Raw genomic sequence first — 20,451 nt, 5'->3', positions numbered from 1 at the left:
ATATATCCCTTCATTTAAACGGCCGCGAGCGCCCCGAGACCATGTCATATAAATCATGCTGCACATGACATGCGCGTCATGATTTGCATGTTAGGACCTGTCATTATGTACGTCATGAACTCTTGTCACGCCGTACCAATTTTAGTATATATGAAATTAACGGAACGGCCGCAAGAGCCCAAAGGGCGTGGGATGTAAATCATGCTGTTCATGACATGCGTGTCATGATTTTCATGATATGACCTGTCATTTATGTTCGTAATAAGGCCATGTTATGACACACCAATTCTGGTATACATCCGATTAACGAAACGGCCAGGAGAGCACAAAGTCGTAGGCGGCTAGATAGATAGATACGCTCAAAGTCGCAGAAGTTCGCCAAGAAATGCTTCGCATTTGAAAAGTCACAGTTGTGCTGCAACGGCAAAGCAGTGAATGCGATATCAACAAATTAGAATGTCACAAGAAGAACGGCAAGCATCTCGATACTTGCAACGCGCCGCTCGAGCGCAAAGGACTGATGAAAAGAACACACACAGGACGACCACACAGGACGAGCGCGAACTAACTGTTACGGTTGTTACTTCTTCGTGCTTGAGCAGTGCGCTACAACCCAACACTCTTAGACTTAATTTTCTTTAAAACTGTGGCGCCTGGAGCAGTAGCGTATCCAAGGGGGGGGGGGGGGTCACACCGGGCCCTTGCCCCCCCCACCCCCCCCCACCCCCGAAATTTTTGTCCATGGGAGGCAGAGCACAAAATGACACTCGACCCACTAAACTGCCTAGACCCAACGTCGGATCAAGGAGGTGCCCCCCCCCCCCCCCCCCTTGAAAAAAAATTCTGCCTGCGCCACTGGCGTGGAGTGGCCCCTCCGCGTCTCCTGCCGCGCGGTGGCATTCGACACATTGTTTACTCGGCGTTCCGCATCTTCAGTGGGTACAAAAATGGGCCACTTTTTAGTGCGCGTCTCAAGGGCAGCTTTCAAGCTAAAGGAAAATGTAGGAGCGTTGTTTTAAAGCGCGCCCTTCGGGCAACCTCGCAGGGGATACTACACACACTGAAGCACCTCCGAGCTCTGCGTGCCGCTAGCGGAAAATTGTGCATATAAATAGCTCGCCGTTGTTACGTTAAACAGCCGGTGGCGCGTGGCCTAGTTGTTTAAAGCAGCGCGCTGCGGAGCGAGGGGTGACAGGTCTTTTTCTTCTGATTTATTTTTCTTTGTGGCTTTTATTTATATATACATACATATCCGGGTCATCACGGCAAAGGCGACGGCAAAGAAACATCCGAGAGTGTCCATATAATTGCTATCGCAATAAAATGGAATATGTATATATTTGTCGGCACCATTTCCGGCGAAGCAACGGACGCGTGTTTAGCGACAGTCTCGGCGGACACTCTCGGCGGATTTTTGCCGTTCCCGTCGCCGTCATGTCCCAGATATGTGTATGTATGTGTATATATAAAAAGGCACAAAGAGAAATAAAGCAGAAGAAAAAACTTACACGATCTCCCGCTAAAGGGGACCATGAGGCGATGTGAAGCCGGAGCACTTGCACGATCACGTTCCGTTGGCATTCGTTGGGCATGCTACCGACCTCGCGCCGTGGAACGCGAAGAGGAACACTACGCCCGTCGTGCCTTCCCTCTAGCCTGGCCGTTAATTCTGACAGGGCGAGCGGGGAACGCGGTCGACAGGCGCGCGAGAGGGGGACAGCGTAGGAGAGGAAAAGGGGAGGGGACGCGCATGCGCTGGCGCTCATCGCGGCGTTGCGCAGGAGAGAATTTCGGCATGTCGAGCCCGCATTTCAGAGGAGTCAACCGAAGCAAGCGCTGGACAACTCGCGCAGCGCTCTACCCGCTTTATATTCACACTTGAAGGAGAGGGGACTAGAGGAGGAGAGTAGCGCATGCACCGCGAGAGCACAAGCGAGAACGCAGAAGCGCAAACAGGTGCTGGGAGAGAAGTAGAGAGAGTAATGCGCAGCTGTTGGAGAGAGGGAAGGAGGAGAGTTGCGCATGCGTAGTGTGAGTGCGGACCCCAAGGCCGACGCCGCGGGACATACCCCCGGGCAAGAGATGCTTCGCATCTAAAAAGTCTGAAGTACCCGACCGGGGATTCGAACCAGCTACCCCTCGCTCCCCAGCGCGCTGCGTTAGACAACTCAACCACACGCCATGTATGCGCCGGCGAAATAACGGCGAGCTATTGATGGTACGCAGATCTCAGAGGTGCATGAGCGTGTTTTCTATTACGCAACGCTCCCACCCCGGCTTGGTCATCCAAGACTGGGCGATACGCTTCCCCGTTTTGTGCCCTCTGCGGTGACATCGGGGACATTGAACATTTTATTTGGCTTTGCCTGCAGTTTGATGCGGAAAGAGCAGCGATGGTCCGCACCTTGCAAAAAGGTTGTCATAGGCACCGGACATTTGAAGACAGCGTTTTTCCTGAAGGGCCAGCGGCAACGAGGAGAAGCGTGCAGCCAATTTTGTTGGTCTTCCTGCGATACACTGGGCTGTTCAACACTTGGTGACATACCCCTACAATTCAGGAGATGCTCAGGCGGAACAGTTGCCGGCCATGCAGGCCAGGCTAACCCCGCCTGCTGCAACATCACCACCACCACCCCCACCACCACCACCAACATTTTCTTTCACTTTGAAAACTGCCCTTGAGACGCTCACGACAAAGTGGCCCCTTTCTGTACCCACTCGTGATGTGGGATGAAAAAAAAAAAAAGAACACCGGGCACACCTTGCGTCAGAGGCCCCCGTGTGGCAGGAGACTCAGAGGCGTCACTCCACGCGCCGCAGTTTAAAAGAAAAAGAAATATCTAAGAGCGTCTGATTCTCCATTGTCGACACGCAGTCTTGGCCAATCCCCCAGGCTTAATTTTGAGGAAACAACCAAACACTGCGCGTTGCTCAAGCGCAAAGACGTAACAACTGTGACAGTTCACGCTCGTCCTGCGTATAAATGTGCGTTTATTTCGGGCGTCCTTCTTTGTGCTTCAGCGGCGCGCTGCAAGTGTCGAGCTGCTTGTCGTTCTTCGTCTGACATTTTAGTTTCTTGCTATCGCATTCATTGCTTCGCCCTTGCGGCGAAACTGACTTTTAAATGCGAAGCATTTCTTAGCGAACCTTTGGCACTTTGAGCGTTTCTACGTATCTATCTAGCCGCCTACGTCTGGGTGCTCTCGTGATCGCCTCCTTAATTTGGTTTAGACCAAAATTGGCATGCGAGGGTAAGAGGGTTTGTGAATATGACTGCCGGGTCATGACATGAGTAACGTGAAAATCCTGCCGCGTACGTCGTCAAACCCTTTCCTCCAGACACGTGTGGCGCATACCCGTTTACCACAGGCCGCGGTGTACGGGTATGCGCCACAGGTGATTGACAGTTTATATCTACCCAGGAACGGAACGGTGAGAACAGACCATGGTCATTTAAATGCGAGAGCGTTAAGAAAAACTTTCATCGGCAGCATTGACCCGATGAATGGAAGGAATAAAAATTAGGATCCCAGCAGTAATCGAACCCATGTATTCTGCGTGACCATCAGGTATTCTACCACAGATCCACGCCAGGTCTATAAACTGGTTTGTAAAAACAGGCTATGCAGGCGTAATGTCGGTGCACGGTCAGTTGTGGTTGTGGTGCTTGCTATCGAATTTTACAAATAAAAGCAATAAACATTACATAAGCGCTCCTGCGATACAGGCATCATATCAGATTAACGTCTGTGGTTCCAGGGTTGGCTCTGCTTTTAAAGTTACCCTTTAAACGCCAGTGTAGTCGACGTTCCTGGTAAGCCCACGATGTGCACCCAACTACTACACTTACGAAGACACGTCGATACACCTCGTAACGCTTGGCTCAAAGCGAAAAAAAAATGCAGCATAGAGAATTACTCGCCGATTGCTTCGCATGAAACCGATTCCCACAAGGCGTGGGATCTGCCGATTTTTTTTTTCTTCGGCTCGAACAATTGACATACATTTACTACTTCCGTTGCCGAGCCGTTGTACTGTGATTTCGGCCCGATTCTGACAACTGATCTCCGCAATACATCACACGCTGCCTTACACAACGTTAACAATGTACTATAGAATAATTGGACAAACTTGTGCACATGAATATTGGTTCTATAAATAAACCAATATTGGTGTGATAAAGAATCATCAGATGTTGTGTCGTCCCCGCAATTTCAGAAAACAATACAGGAATGTTGAAGGAAATTTTATTGTAGAAAATTACACTTCGCCAGAGGAAGAGGCTCTTTTTACCTCGCCACTTTTTCGGAACGGAGGGGAAGACGAATTGTTCATTTCAGCTAGCTCTGGTTGAAAGCGTAACAGTCAGGCCTAATCAAAACCAATTCCAATATTGACTCCACCTCTCTTACTTTGCCCTCGCGTGCTTGGTGGTCTTGCCGACAGTCGTGCGCATCCCACGTCTACTTGACGACCGGCTGCTCGGAGACTTCGTCACCTTCACACGCCTTCCTCCGTGCCTTGAGGACGCGTGACTTTGGGCATGGCGACGCTTTTTGCCGCGCTTCGAGGATATGGTCGTTGCCGAGACAGAGCTTCTGGACCGGGCATGTCGGCGGCTCTTGCTCCGTCTCTTTATTCCGTGGCTTCGCTCCGACGGAGAGGCCGAACTGTCACGGCTTCGTCCTTTACGCGCTCTTCCTCCATGACGACTGTGGGATGAGTGGCTTGATCGGCCGCGGCTCACCCTCCTCTTTGCACTGCGACGCTTTGGAGCGTCGCTAGCCGTGTCCACGGTGCCGCTCGGAGAGGAGCTTCTCGGGCGCTTTATACGGCTCAACCTCCGGGCTTTAGTAGGGACTGCTTTGCTCGTGGAAGGGTTTTCAGTCTCCGGCTGCGCTACATCCTCTGCCTTCCGCAACTTCCGAGCCGCTGTGGCCGCGATGGGCTTCGGCGCTAGCGGCTCCACGGACATGGCCTTGGGTGGTCGACCGCGTGGCCGCTTGGCAGCCGGGGTCTCGGTGGAGGGCCCAGGGGCGTCGTCAGCAGCGGTAGCAGCTTGGCGCTTCGCTCGCCCTGCCTTAGGCGGATCCTCCTTGCCGTCTTCCTGCTTCTTCGGCATGGCGGCGTCGCGTCGGGTCTTTTTGCACCGTCAGCCCTCGATCCCGAACTGCCCGCTCTCCTTTGAGTAGCCGCCGGCTGGGAAGCGGGAGCCAGGAGAGGGCTTCGGTGCAGCAGAGGCGAGATGCCGGCTGATGCAGCCGGCCGGTCTGAGCGCAAGCCGCTGACTGAGCGCAAACCGCGTTCTCGTCTCGTTTGTTTGTTTGCCCTAAGGGGACTGGCTCATACTCACGACGAACGGCGACGGCGTCGCCATTCGTCGCGTGGAGATCTTTATAGCATTTTAATACACAGCGCAATGTGCAATGTTAATAAAATCGCATGCTCACATGCATGACAGGAAAACCCAGGGAAGCAATTTATTTGACGAGTTTAAATACACAGCTTCACTCAATGAAAAATCATCATCGTAGAGCACATGCGAAATAACGGGCACATCAGAGAAATCTGACAAGGCTTCGAAAATGTTGTTTCATACGTCGATCAGATCAACTCTCAAACACTTCCTCATTGAAACTTGACTGATAGCGTGTAGTGAGTGTTATGTCCTTGCAAAGGATGTATTCGCGTTAGAATTCTTGAAAGTTACTTAAATTCAGCAATGTTATAGTGCGCCGTTTACGTTCATCATGCTCCCACAATTCCTCGCATTTTATCAGGGGTGTTATTCTGAACATTGTCGAATTCCGCTATGTTGCCTCATTTTATTGGTCACGCGAGGTCGTTCGTAATGTCGTGTTGCAACAGCTCTACGACACAAGATTTTGCGATGACGTAACATGATAAAAATAGTTAATTATTGCGATAGCAATTATATGGATACTCTCGGCGGATTGTTGCCGTCGCCGTCATGTACGGGATATGTATATGTATATATATAAAAGGTACAAAGAGAAATAAAGCAGAAGAAAAAAATTCTGAAGTACCCGACCGGGGATTCGAACCGAATCCCCGGAGGAGCTTGAGCGTGAGATCTCGGAGGAGCTTGAGCATGTTTTATATCACGCAATGCTCCTACATTTTTCTTTCAATTTGAAAACTGCCCTTGAGACGCGCACGACAAAGTGGCCCCTTTCTGTACCCACTCGTGATGTGGAATGAAAAAAAAAGAACACCGGAACACCTTGCGTCAGAGGCCCCCGTGTGGCAGGAGACTCAGAAGGGTAACTCCACGCGCCGCAGTTTAAAGAAAAATACATATCTAAGAGCGTCTAATTCTCCATTGTCGACCCGCAGTCTTGGCTAATCCCCCAGAGCAGGCCCGTAGGCAGGAATTTTTTTCGGGGGGGGGGGGGGGGGCACTTGCAGAAAATCTTGTCTGTTTGAGAAAAACACCTATTTTCATTCTTTGCTTTTGGTAAAAAACCCTACTTGACCAAATTTCGGGAGGGGGGGGGGGCTAGGCCCCCCTCTGACTATGGGCCTGCCCCTGAGTGGCTTTGTGCCATAATTTTGAGGAAACAAACAAACATTGCGCTTTGCTCAAGCAAAAGACGTGACAACTGTGATAGCTGTTAGTTCACGCTCGCCCTGCGTGCACCTGTGCGTTCATTTCGGGCGTCCTTTGTGCTTCAGCGGCGCGCTGCAAGTATCGAGCTGCTTGTCGTTCTTCGTGTGACATTCCAGGTTCTTGCTATCGCATTCATTGCTTCACCCTTGCGGCGAAACTGTGACTTTTTCTTTAAATTGAAGCTTTTCATGTCAACACTGAATCGTCCGTGAGCGCCGAAAACGTACCACAGGAACGCCAATTTACGCAATAGAACAATGGCGCACGACATACGTATCGTAGAACACTACAATTCACATTCGCAGTTGTACCAAAATGAACAATGGGAACTGTAACGCCACGCTAGCCAGACGAACTGTATAGTATATCTGCATTGCATTGCGTGCCTCACGCATTGCATTCCCGGCCGTCACCATAGGTAGGGCGCGGGTGCAGCGCACGGCAGAAGAAGAGGCTGCCGTACGCAAGCCTAAGCGCGAGCGCGATCGTGCCCGTAGCTAGATCATGATAGATCACTACTCGTGCTATATCGTGTTAGGTCATGTTAGATCGCTGCTCGTTGAAACTGAAGAGGCTACAAAGACTCACGACGCAACACCGTTCCTGCACTGATCTCACGTTTGCAAGCAGGCTGTGTCACGTTATGATATGGCCGAGCCTCATACCGTCTGTGATCACAACGATCACACGGCGATACTGTGCAAGTGTATGGTCGTCCGTGAAAGTGTGAGTTTGTGCGTGTGATCAACGGCTACATGATCAAAAAAAAAAAAAAAATTGAAGCTTGCACTAAGCCGCGCAAGGCCTGAAACGGCGAAACTGGTCGATTCTGGAGACTAATCTGGTTGATTCTATAGGTTGTTTTTAAGCCTTTGCAAGGTGATACAGGTTGCTTCTAAGTTGCTTCTAGGTCGTTGTTAGGCTTTAGCTAGGTTATGCTAGGTTGTTTCTAGGTTAATTCTCAGCGCAGAGGGGTTTGAGTTAAACCACAGACAGTCAAAGACACGGCACGGATGTCCGAACTGCAGAGACAGAACCTCGAGTTGAAACCAAGCATCCGTAGCTCACATAGATCTACGGGCACGTCGTCGTCGACGTAGGCCTTCCATCGCTTCGGGGTCTTATCGCAGCCGCCGATGTCTCTCCCTTTCCTTAGTATTCTCTCGTTGTGCGTACTCGGGGTCTTCGGCTTGCCGCCGTCGCTTCGCAGCCATTTGTTGGGCTAACTGTTGCCTTCGTCATTTTTAGTGGACCAGTGGTGAGTAGTGGGCGTTACCAATTTCTGTGGCACATACCCGTTTATGATGATGATAGTTTTGTTGGTTCGCCGGACAAGGAACGATCTGCTAAACAGCTTCGCTGCTAAAATAAAGGCTACTCAACTTAACGAAATGAATCTTCATTCAACTTCAACGTTCAAAATGTACAATTCTAAACAAGCAGTCAAATCACATATCCATTGCACCGGGTCGCTCAGCATTTCTTGGTTTGGTTGTGTGGTCGTTGGCTTTGGACTTTGATTCAATTTGCGTGGGAGAAATCTTCGCGTTCAACCATATTTCTTTAAGAAAGGGGCTTTGATCTTTTCTTTCTCTCTTTCTGCTTTCAGGGACCCCGTGGGAAGCGTGGAAAGAAAGGAGACAAGGGCGATAAAGGCGATCAAGTAAACAATCTTTGGTTTGCATGACCGTGCTTTGCTCTCGCTTGTAATTATACCAGAGAGTTTAGATAGTCATCTCCGCGAAGTCCCGGAGATTCGCATTTGGCACGTACTTCGTGGGCAATAAAATGAACATTAACCGAACGCTAGTTTCAGGGCCATTCATGAGCTACAGGAAGGCGTCGGTGACAACAGTGAATAAGCAGCAAAAAAAAAAGGAAAGGAAAGAATAAGGAAAGAAACCCAGCAATAGCCAGTTGTTTAATGGTGTTGATAATAAATTGGAGACTTGAAACCGTCATGCATCTTTGGCAGAGCCGATGGAGGCGGGAAAGTGATTACAGTCTCTGCTAGTACTTGGGAAAAAATTATTCGAGGTGCAGGTTAGTTTTTGAGGGTAAAACGCCAACTTTCTGACTGTCATCAACGCGCGGGGACATCAACTCTACCTGTGAGGGTGATAACTTTCTGGACTCGCAAGAAGAGCTGTGTGCCTGTAACTTTTAAGGGAACGCGAAGGCAGTGACAAAGAATCTTGGTGACGGAACTATCAACTCGTGGTACGGTGGGGCCCCTGGCTGTCGAAACAAGTCTCTAGCATCTGCATGCGCGCGAGAACGGCCACTAAAACGAATAAAGCAGTTCGCAAGACGGCGTCTGCGGTGTCGCCCTAAAAATCCTAGGCCTAAAACTAAAGTCATGCGGTTCATTGTGGCACTGGGTACTGCGGACATCACCCTTCAGTTTTCTTGTGTAAAATCGTATCTCTCTTAAGCTGCTACTTGTTCGGATGTCCTAACACCCGGGTTCTAGATGAACACGTGAATTATTCCGGATAAAGCAGCACTAAACACAGGCATAAAAGATATAGAAGGCACAGGACATGACAATGACTACCAGTTTAGTGATTTATCACAAATAAACCTAAAAGGGAGCGCCAGAAGACAAAAACTTCGTAGAATAGACGCAAAAAACCGAATCCAGACGTCACACTCGCTGGTTATCTTAGAATTACTGTACATGCTCCCTACTGGAGCAGAGTTGCGCATAGGTCCGCCATTATGTTCAACGGCTGCGCAGTGAAGCCCCTCGTCAGGCACGCAGGAGACATACACGGCGCGGTGTTCCGCCGCGGCCGACATTTGATTCAAAGGTGTCATAAGTAAACCGAAGGTATAATGCATGCATTGAAGCTGTGCATGGCTGGCTCTGAACAAGAGTGCGCCCGTTTATCGCGTCCCATCCTCGGAGAATTTTACAGCGGTAGGCCGATCTCACTACCACAGATTCCAGGTGCATGCTACTATCGAACAGCTCAAACGTTCGCTTGCTACTGCGCAGTACTTTGCAAAGAAAAGTGGTGCGCTTATTTTCAGCATGCGTATGACCTTTTGTCGCGCGGCCGGAAGGCAAGAAATATTTGTCTTGAAAGGCGTTTGAAGGAGACTTCACGCACGTACGGTCGGCAATCAGGCGAGTGCATTTTGTCTTGCCTAAGCCAGGCGATCAGTGACCGTCGCCAAAAGACCCTTCTGCGTGTGGTTACGCTGGCGACCACATACGAAACGATATTTGTCGTTAAACATCATTCACAGGTGCTTCACTGTTCGAAAAAAGGAATGACGATAGAACTCACGGAAACAAGTCGGCGCGGGAGCCGCGCCGTCTAGTCCGTGAAGTTGGCTTCGCTGTGGCATATTTGAACATTTGACGTCATTTTGCACCACGTGACGGCGCTCGCCGAATAGCGGCGCGAGGGGTGCAAGGAAAAGTTATGCGCAATTCTGCTACCTGCGGTAACGTATACAGGGGCACTAGTGTATCTCATGAAAAACTACTGCAGCCTTTACAAATTACAGCCCCCCCCCCCCTCCCCCGGCCGCGGCGGCCGCATTTTCGATGAAGGTAAAATGCTTAGAGACCCGTGTGCTTAGATTTAGGTGCACGTTAAAACCCCAGGTGGTCGAAGTTTCCGGAGCCCTCCGCTACGGCGTCTCATAATATCGTGGTTTTGGGATGCAAAACCCCAGCATTTATTATTATTATACGAATTCCCCATTCATTGCAAACGAATTTACTCTGCGCAATGTAGGCGTCCTGTCAAATACCGCCTTCCGGAAAGAAACAGGCATTGATGTGGCAAGGCCCACGGCGTCATATACGGTTGTGCGCCTAGTTTTAAAATGTGCCTATGTCAGAACGTATCGCGAGGAATGTGGAGGGGCCGTCATACGTAAGCGTGGGTAGTGTACCTTATAGATGAAGGATGTCCATTGGTGTAGTTTAACTTCCTGGGGCTGTTTTATTCGTTTGTGGCACTATATTCTACCGATATTGCCGCGTTCTCTATCTTCGCGTTATTTGTCCGCTGCATAGCACTGTTTGCTTTCAAATACGCCCCAACAAATTCTCATTCTTACTCCTTATTGATTACAGGGAGTACCAGGACTGGATGCACCGTGCCCGCTGGGACCAGACGGCCTGCCACTGCCCGGATGCGGCTGGAAGCCACCAAACACATTAGGCGTATGGGCCATTACTCTAATTTCTCGCGCATTTCTGGGAGCCAATAGAAAGATTAAGAATAGACGACACGAGAGGCTTGCTTTCCGCTTGCGTACGCAAGATGCTTGGGTTCCGGCATAAGTCAAGTACACGTTGGGTTTTTGGGTATCGCAACCACTTCCGCCCCATAGATTAAAACTTTCAAATATCTCGTAGACAACTCAAAGCCTGTTTTCTCGCAGGTTTACAGTTGTAGAAGCGGCAACGCTTCGTGCTCTTGCCTTTCTTGCCAATCGGGGTTTTCAACAAAAGCGTTGGCCTGCTGGCCTATGAGTCACATTCAGAGCACGCGGCCGCTTTCTGTTGCCTATATATAAGCTTTTTTCTTGGACGCCTATTATTGTAGTCATTGAGTAGCCGCGTGCCCATTTCTTTCGATGCATTAGTAACACTACATAGACATTGAACACTTTCGGGTGTGACAGCCCACTAAAGTTGTCGTTCTTCGTTTCTTATCCGCCGCACCGAGGGTTCGATTCCGGCCGTGACGTTTGTTTAGGTGAACGTTGAAGAACGAAAAAGAAAAAGTGAAAATGAAATAATTGTTAGAAAATACAGCCCTACAAGGCGAATTAATGCAGTTTGATGTGTAACCGGCATCAGTGAGCTATTTTGCAAGGTCTATAGGAACCATGCTGGTGCTCATGCGTGAATGTATACGGTTTCGCTTGAGCTCAGTAGGTCCCTTGGTTTCCAGTTTGGCTCTATTCTTCGAAAAGTGGCACCATAGCACCACGATTGGCTTATATGTGCCCTGCGGGTGACTCAGTGATTATGGCAGTTGGCTACTGAGTGGGAGCGCAAGGGTTTAGTTCCTGGACACGGTCGGAGCATTTCTGCGACACATATTCTAAGGTCCGCCTCGTATTGGGGTTTTGTCGCCCAGCGATGGTTCTGTGGTTCTCAGATTAATACACACTCCGACTAGCATCGCCGGCAGCCACAATCTTCATTAATGATCGTTAGCTGCACATGCTCGTAGACGGACATTACGGAGACAATAGCTGTCCGCCTTTCGTGGAAGCAGCAGTTAATGCTTCGCTAATCGTTTACCTGTGCGCGGTCGCGGTTGTTTGTAGATTAATCCCTGCACAGCAATTCATCCATCAAACAGGAAGCATTTTAGAAAGTACTGACGCGATGTCATCGACTTTTCATTTGTTGCGTTAAATAAAGCTCCTGCACCTCGAAATCATACCAGAAGGAAAACTGCCAAGCTGCAGAGGGACCTGAATAGTTAATGCAACATATTTCCTGTGAACCAGCCTTGGTTTTCGTTTCCTAGTAGGTGCATATGTGTCGTGACGTCAGCACACATAAGGTGGTCACGTAGGTGCAGGACCTCACCAATACAATTGACAGGTAGAGCCGCACACTGGCTGCGCTATAAGTTCGTGGCTCATTCGAAAACTCCTATTTTGTACTCACAACTAGGAGCTTTGGCTACTTCATGTTTTAAGTGCTGAAATCCGAATACGCCGATCTCGTCGCATTAGGAGAATCTGAATTGCGAAAGACGCAAGGAGTCATATGGGGAATCAACCTGAGGGGACGCGACACAGTCGTGCGTCCCCACAGTGTACAAACACGGACAGATCCAGTTCATGCAGTACTTTCTCGAAAACTACTGTAAGAAACTTTTGTAATGAAATGTTCAGGTAGTCTCGCTAATAGGAAGGGTCATTCCAGAGTTACACTACGCACGCCACATTTTACGTCTTTCGCGGTGAACTTAAAAATACATTGCAAAGAGCAATACGCTTGAACAACTTGCCTCCAGATTACATCTAGTTAGTCTCACTACTCTGAACTCTGGATTAGTGAAACGCACCTGAACGGAAATGCCGGACGACCGGAACGAAGGTATCGACACTGGTTTGCCGCTCACGGGCACAATATTAATAAACTTGGGTTTAAACGGAACTCATCTTTTCGTGAACACCGGTTAAGCAGAACTTAAACCACCAGCAACTCCGTCGGTGTAAAACAAACAAAAAAAATTCCGACAAGCATATCAAATGTTGATTCCATAACTAGCGAAAAAATAATTGGGCAATCGGGATAATGTTAATGTCAGTTAAGAATGTCGAAGTTGTGCTGTGTTTTCATCACGAGGACGTTGCTGTGCAAGTAATAATTCCTGAGGAGGAAGCGAATTGTTTTACGGGTTCGGCAAGACCTTGCGGTCCCGTTGTAAATAGCGTTTCGCTCACAACGCCAGTGATAAGAGACATCCGATGATGTTATCTGCCTGAGGAAGACTGCTGAAAATGTTATCGGTGAAGTTCGTGGCGAAGACCATGATTACAGTGACGAGGCCATAGATGTATAGTACTGTTTCGGACCAGGTGGCCAGAAGTCATTTGGCAATCTGCAATGTTTTTTCAAGCGCGAGGTTTTCGCGGAATTGCTAGCAATCCTCTCTCGCATGAACGCAACCTTGCGCAAGGAACGTGCAGTAATAGAACCATAACACAGCAATTTGTTTTTCTCACCACACTAATAACAAAACACTACGATGGTTTTCGAATTAGTGAAACTTCAATATATAATAATAATATCTGGGGTTTAACGTCCCAAAAGGGGACGCCGTAGTGGAGGGCTCCGGATATTTCGACCACCTGGGGTTCTTTAAGGTGCACCTAAATCTAAGTACACTGGCCTCAAACATTTCCGCCTCCACAGAAAATGCAGCCGCCGCGGCCGGGGATTTGATCCCGCGACCTTCGGGTCAGCAGTCGAGCGCCATAACCACTAGACCACGATGGCGGGGCGTTAGTGACGCTTCGAATAAGCAGAACAATTTTTTTCTGTCCTTTCCAGAGCTGTACTTTTTTTCTTTTTTTTCTCTCTCTTTTCTGGGACGAATATCTTAACGCGTCGCTCCTCGGATTGCGTGCCATAGTACTCAGTAAAGGCCCGCAGTTTTTAGCGTCACCTGTACCCCCAATGGACCTCGAAAAGAATGTGTAGCATCCCCCAGCCCCACCCACACACACACAAACGCGCACGTACACACGTTTTTTTGTTTTTTCCCCCACTGCGCACAAGTGCTGAGGAAGTGACAGGCGCCACGCTCCTTCCCGCATCTTTTCTCCTTTTCACAGCATTGTTCTGTCGTATTATTAACGGTTCCGTCGCCCTGGTGCACTTTCTTTTTATTACAAGCTCTGCAATTTGCTTCGTTTCTTTTGTCCTCCCTATCTTGGCTCGACCGGAGACAGATTCTATGGTTTCACAGCGCGGGCCGTTCGTCTTGTGTATAGATTTTTTTTTTTCCGGCTGCATTTCTCTGCCGCGTTCCCGACAGCCGAGTCGAGGCCCTTTGACTCTGCAGGCTCCGCGCTTTTGCTCTGTAGCGTTCACCGGGCCGGAAGACGCTGATAAATACGGTGCATAAACGAGACCACGCGGCGAGGAAAGAGAAAATGGCATCTGCGTGCAATCGTGTGTCGGGTGAACGCTTAAAGGCCCGCGGTTTGTCTGGCGAGCATAGAGAGAGAGAAATGCGCTCCGGAATGCCGAGCGTCCAGGGCGAAAAGCGTGTGAATCGGTTATGCAGTCGCCAACAAAAGTGCAAATGCCATCTATCTCGTCGCCGAATTGGGGACGTCTCTTGCGCGCCGAGGCGCTGCAGCGCTCGACGCGGCCTTCGCGTGCATCGAAAGTGGGCGTAAAAGGACACGCTGAAAAGTACCACTCAGTGTCTTTAGGCTGGTGACGTATCATTTCAAAGCTCTTCCTTCGTTCTTCTGGTGAACAAAAAAAAAATTTTTTTTTTCATTCTTGGTAATGGTGGTTAGTGGCTTTTTTTTTTTTTTTTACGTCGCTGCAAAGCCGAGGTTGTGTGTTTGATTCCTAGTCATGGCTGCCACATTTCGTTGGGAGCGAAAATGCAAGAAAGCGGTCGCGCATGCACTTCAAGTTGGGTGCGCACTAAAGCACACCAGTTGGTCAAAATTATTCCGGAGTTCACCGCTATATGGCTTTGCCATAATTAAATGTATTAATGCACATTAAGCTCGAGGAATAAAACTTTTAAAATGGCCACTTATAACCGGGGGAAAACGCGGGCCGGAGTTTTCTTTCTTTTACATTTCGCGCTGAAATACCCGGCACTAGCACCTCATGTGCAGTCACGAATTTCAGTCTATACTTGTATTTCGTCCTTTTTGGCACACGAAGAGGTCTTGAAATCTTCTAGGCGGAGTATTATGTGTCTTTTAAAAGTCAACGCAATCCTTCTCCTTCTATAAGCAATACAACCGCACTCGAGTGCAGACGCTGTTAAAATACATGCCGTCACTGCAAACTGATAGAGAAACGTCAGGTCAACGTCATGGCGTGTATTTCGCTCTCGCGTCTTTTCTCATTTACCGAGACTCTTCTCTTTCAACAACAACGATCGGTTTGCTGTTTCAGAAGCGTAATTTACTAACAAAGTATTCCTAATTAGCGTCCCCTGAAACGGCTACCGCACGGACCATATTTCCAGCGTATTTTTCACTGTGGCGTAGCCTGACGTCCGCGCCTCTAACGCCGCCGCGAAGACCGTTCTTTAAAGTCACGGCCCAAATATTTAACGAACCCTCATTCGTAAAAACGGGCGCTCCGTGGTTCAAATTTCCACCACGAAACTAGAACGGTTATTGCCCCGAATAAGATGGATGTGCTGGCACTCGGAAACACGACAGTATGTGACATACGTCAGAAATGTTGTCTGGTTGACGCGCTATAAGCAAAACCGGACACGCAACCCTAGCACAAGGAAAGACAGGCGAGCATAACTTGCCTGATAGTGTCATTCGTCTATGCAAGTGCCGATGCGAGCCTGGTGTAGCAACCCATACCTGACGTTGAAATTATATCAGCTTGATCTAAACCTGACTAGCTCAAATAAACTGTACATACGTTACTGTTAGTCGCCGCTTCCGTTTAGGAGGGCAAGTCGCTAGAAATAATCATCATTTAGACCGTTATAGCAACAACACCGTTGAGCCTGTGCCTCCGCGCAACGCCGACAACACCGCGAGCTCAATTATTTATCCTGTATAAGGTGAGCTGTGAACACAGTAGGTGAAAAGCTCGCACACTTAAGCGGCACGCTGTTGACGCACTCGCCGCCGTGTTTCTCGGTGTTGGCGTGTTCCGATTGGCTGATGGGCTGAGTTTGTTATCGCGTGCAAGTTGTTTCTTTTAGCAGCCCTGTCCCTATGGAAAGGCGCACACCGTGGGCTACTTATTCAAATTGAGCTCTGTATTCTAACCGCTCCACGTGACCACCGTGCCAGAGCGTGGTGCGACTTCTACACCAAGGTTGAGCTGAGAACTTCCAAGAGCATATTCCGATTTGTGATAGTCAACCACTGTTATTTGCTTGTTGAGATCCGCATCGTTCCAATCGTTTCTTCGTGCATCGTTTTAGGTATTTTTGATTAGAGCAGAAAGAATTGATGTAGCCAAGATGATTTCTGTGTCAGGCAGCTTATTTGCAACATAACAAAGCCGAGTGTTGTTTGTTGTTTTTTTCTAAGCGAATTACTTCCAAAATAAACAGTTCAAGCAACAACATTCTGTAGCCTACCACCGTCTACTGCTGAAATCTGAGAACTGCTCATTACAAGCGCGCTCTTTCTTCATGCAAGTGGCAATATCACCACACCCGGCTGAAGCTAGGGGGCGCAGAAGTAAACGATTCATCAAGGCAAAGCGTATGCAGTAGCTCTAGGCCAGCTAGATTTCTGTCGTCACGTTTTCTGAAAAACTTTGAAGGACCCCAAATCTGTCCTCTTTGGACAGCTTGTGGTGACGCCTGTTTCATGCTCCATAATGGTAGCACGCACCGGCATCTTGTCTTTGCAAGAAGCCATATTGGTCGCGAAAAATGCAACTGGGCAGCATATGTAGCCCGCAGATTATAGAGTCTCATTTTTAGAAGAGGGAAGACACAACGCAAGTTTATTTCTCTGCATATACTTCACATTAGTTGTCGAACATTTCTGCTGGGTTCAAAGCTTCACGCTGTAAAAACAGAATGACCAGAGCCATGCCTCTTCATGGCCGTAAGGCCAAAAGTGTATAATGGTCGGAGCCCTAACAATAACTTTTCCGCATCACAATGGCACTATGCGGAGAACTATAGTTTTTATGCAGTGAAGCAGGGCAGAGGTGGCAGTTAAGCCTGAAGCAGGGTCAGTTGGAGATCGCCGGGAGACGCCTTCGTCCTGCGGTAAATATGAAGTAGTAGAAGAAATTGATTGTGATGACTGTGGCGGCTGTTGATGTAAGTTGTACAATAAGAAGCAAGTATTAGGAGGCCCCAGTGATGGGGCCTCCTCCTCCCTCTGCACTGTTGATAGGCTGAACTGTTCAACATGCGTGCTTCGCCGCACTTTAATATTTACTATTTTTCGCTAACACGTCTGTAGCGCAGCGAAGGCTAGAAACCGATTACAGAAGGTTTACTATAGAACTTATACGAGACCCGCGCCATCTGCGGCTACATTCAGGTGAGGATATTTTCCAAGGAAGTAAACAGAAAAAAAGGAGAAGGCAGGGAGGTTAACCAGAAACACTTCCGGTTGAATGTGCACTGTGCTTCGGACCAGGACGACAAACTATTTCCGGCAATAAAATCACCCGCACCACTTTATGTTCTGGCTGCCACGTTCCTCATCGAGTTCGAAGCACCTGGTGATCATCTCATGCAGGAGCTGTGTTACTGACCGACAGCTCTCTCAGGAAATTGTTCCAGCCCGGTATTCGCTTTTCTTCCGAGCCACAGGCTCCAGCGTTTAACGGAAATGCACTCTTGGGGCAAGCGCTTTTATTTCTAAGATGCTGTGTCCAACAAGCGGTCACAACGTTTAATATTCGAAAGAAAGGAAGCGGATCGACGGGCCCCGTTTCCTTGTTGGACACAACCTAATGATGCCAACATATAACGAAGGCAAGGAAAGTACTGGAGACATTATTTGTGGGGTTTTTTTTTTAGACTGTAGTGTAGTAATTGTGACATAAATGGGAATGAATTAAAGTGGACGAAAACACAACTTGCCGCCGGTGATGAACGAACCCACAACATATGAATTACGCGTCCGATGCTCTACCAATTTAGCTACGACGGTGGTCGTTCCTCCGTCCACTTTATTCGGTAACGTTTATTGTAGTTACATATTTTACATCGCTGGCTGCATTAAGCATTACAACCACATTTGAATTGAAATGGATTACGAAACCACTGGTGTACAATATTTTACTGCGTATTGAAAGTGAGCCGCAGAGGACACCAGAGAGCCCCGCGATTTCGTTCGTCACTGTGGAGGGGCTCAGTAATAGAGGCTACGGCTGGACCCGCGCTGAAACTGTTTGAAGCTCCCTGTTGCGTGAAGTATCACCGACCTTATCTCTTTTCTCGCATATAATCTCTCGCAGCCGCGTTTCTTTTATATGTGGCTCACTTTCTGCATATCCTGGTGATGCAGGGTCCCATGCCACCAGTACCACCGGAAGAACCACTAGACTCATAAGATCGCGTTCTACAGAAGCTTCTGGCGGCATCCATCAGGAGCACTCTCGGTAAGCCTGTAGAATCTACTGCGATCTTAACCTAGTACTTTGTGCATCAGATTATGCATTGTCCCTCGCGCATTATCCCTACAACTATATTGACATTTTTTTTTGTAAATCAGTCTACATCAGCGATCATCATCATCAGTGAGTGAGTGAGTGAGTGAGTGAGTGAGTGAGTGAGTGAGTGAGTGAGTGAGTGAGTGAGTGAGTGAGTGAGTGAGTGAGTGAGTGAGTGAGTGAGTGAGTGAGTTGCCACACCACCACTAATATGCCGTGAAGTCAATGAAAACACGCAACACTTCCCGCCTAAAAAACCCTTGATACAGAAAGTCAAGCAGCCTACTCACGTGATTCATTTGCTTGCGAAATTGCGCGCGACCTGAGGAATAGACTACACCACCATACCAGGGGGTAAAGAAAGGAATCAATTAGGTGTCTGCAATTAAGGAAACCGCATAACAGTGCGGACACACGCAGAGTGCGCAGGGAAACTTCTGTTTTACTTTTGCGGACGTTCTTTGCGCACCTCTTAATATGAATCATGAACATTCCTCCCAGCTGTCTGACTTGATTAAATAGTTAGGTCCGTGTAAAATCGGTAAAATACCAAGGGCGGCTAACTCTCTCATCGCGCTGTCAATGTTGCTTGGCATGAATATCTTTCCTCGCAGCCTACAGTTGTCCTTTCGCGCAGATTAAATGCAAAGACGAACTGTGCAGCGCCCTGCGTCACCCTTCTTACGTAGTGATGTTGCCTGTATTTCCTCCTCTTAAAGGGGCCCTGCGACACAATTTGAGCATGTCTTTTTCATCGGTTCTTCTGGCACTGTGGAATGCACCGATATTGTTGCGCAAGTGGCAACGCCGAAATCGAAGCGGTTATAATTTTAATTCACGGGATAAACTACCTTAATTTCGCACTATGGCGACACACATCGGCTATTTCTGTTACAGGAAGTGGCGTGATGTCATGTGACAGTGACGACAAAGACCGTTCGTTTTTGATTGGCTTGACGCGACACGTGACGTGCAATATTCATATGGTGGTAGCTAGGTCATACTACGGAGGTCTAAGAGGAGCAAAACCCCTTTTTATGCTTTCTCAGAAACAAATGATTCCTGTTTCTGACTGATATATTTTCAAAACAACGAACACGACGCTAGGTGCGTTGTGGAATGGTAATCAAACGATACTCTTCCGCGTTTTGTCTTTTGCGGCATCGAGCGACACCGGCCACACCGGCACCTGCGAAACACGCAACGCTCTATTCGGCGCGATGCTGTCAACGAAAAAAAAAAAAATCTAAACGCTTACCGGCCGACGCCTTCCGCGTCATCGGGCGTTAGCGTTTCGTTTGGGCCCATGGAGCCATCCTCGCGTTGCGCGGGGCTCAGCGACGCACTTTCAATTTGCAATGGCGTGCACGACATGCAATCAATCACTGCGTCGCAAGAGCTCGCGCTCGAGGTCTGTTAGGTCTTCCAGACTCATTTTGTGCACTACATGACAAATCATGGGAGCGTCTGCTAGCTGACGGACGTGGTTTGTCGTAAGCATGGTAACAACGCCGTCAAAAAGAGGTGTAGCAATGTACTGTGTGAAGGCCACCATGAGGGGACATTTCCGGTATGTCTTTATAAGACGCGCGCGGTGATTGGAGCCGGTCTTTGACGTCAGCGGGAGAGTGAAATCCGAAAAAAACGTTTCTCGTCGTCGTCTGCTTGAGTTTTGAACTTTGAGGACTAATAACTTCACTTCTCGTGCACCAATTTACATAATTCTTTTTGCGTTCGTCTCGGCATTCATAACTACACGCATTTGCGGTGCTAAATAAGGCAGTCGCAAAAGTGTCGCAGGGCCCCTTTAACGACGAATACTCGCTGCAAGGTCGAACTGAATGTGGCATCACCATGCTACACTTGCGTGGACAGGAATTACTTTGTCTCGTGACATCATCTACGCATCTTGTCTGCGCTAAATCATTAGACACAGCCACACATGAAGCCAACAGGTAATGAAGCC

General features: G+C 48.6%; 1 protein-coding gene across 1 annotated transcript in view; it reads left to right on the top strand.

The window, feature by feature from the left end:
* Positions 1-20,451, top strand: part of LOC119397085 (collagen alpha chain CG42342) — a gene marked incomplete in the record, with an annotated part of 500,928 nt that overhangs the window by 405,985 nt on the left and 74,492 nt on the right. The window contains 2 exon segments of the mRNA XM_049416219.1: positions 8,241-8,294; positions 10,728-10,817. Of these exon segments, the coding sequence (XP_049272176.1) occupies positions 8,241-8,294; positions 10,728-10,817 (144 nt within the window).

Source organism: Rhipicephalus sanguineus, chromosome 1 (assembly GCF_013339695.2).
Source record: "Rhipicephalus sanguineus isolate Rsan-2018 chromosome 1, BIME_Rsan_1.4, whole genome shotgun sequence".
Classification (NCBI taxonomy): Eukaryota; Metazoa; Arthropoda; class Arachnida; order Ixodida; family Ixodidae; genus Rhipicephalus; species Rhipicephalus sanguineus.
The sequence above is the reverse complement of the archived record's forward strand: the minus strand, read 5'-3'. Positions and strand labels throughout refer to the sequence as shown.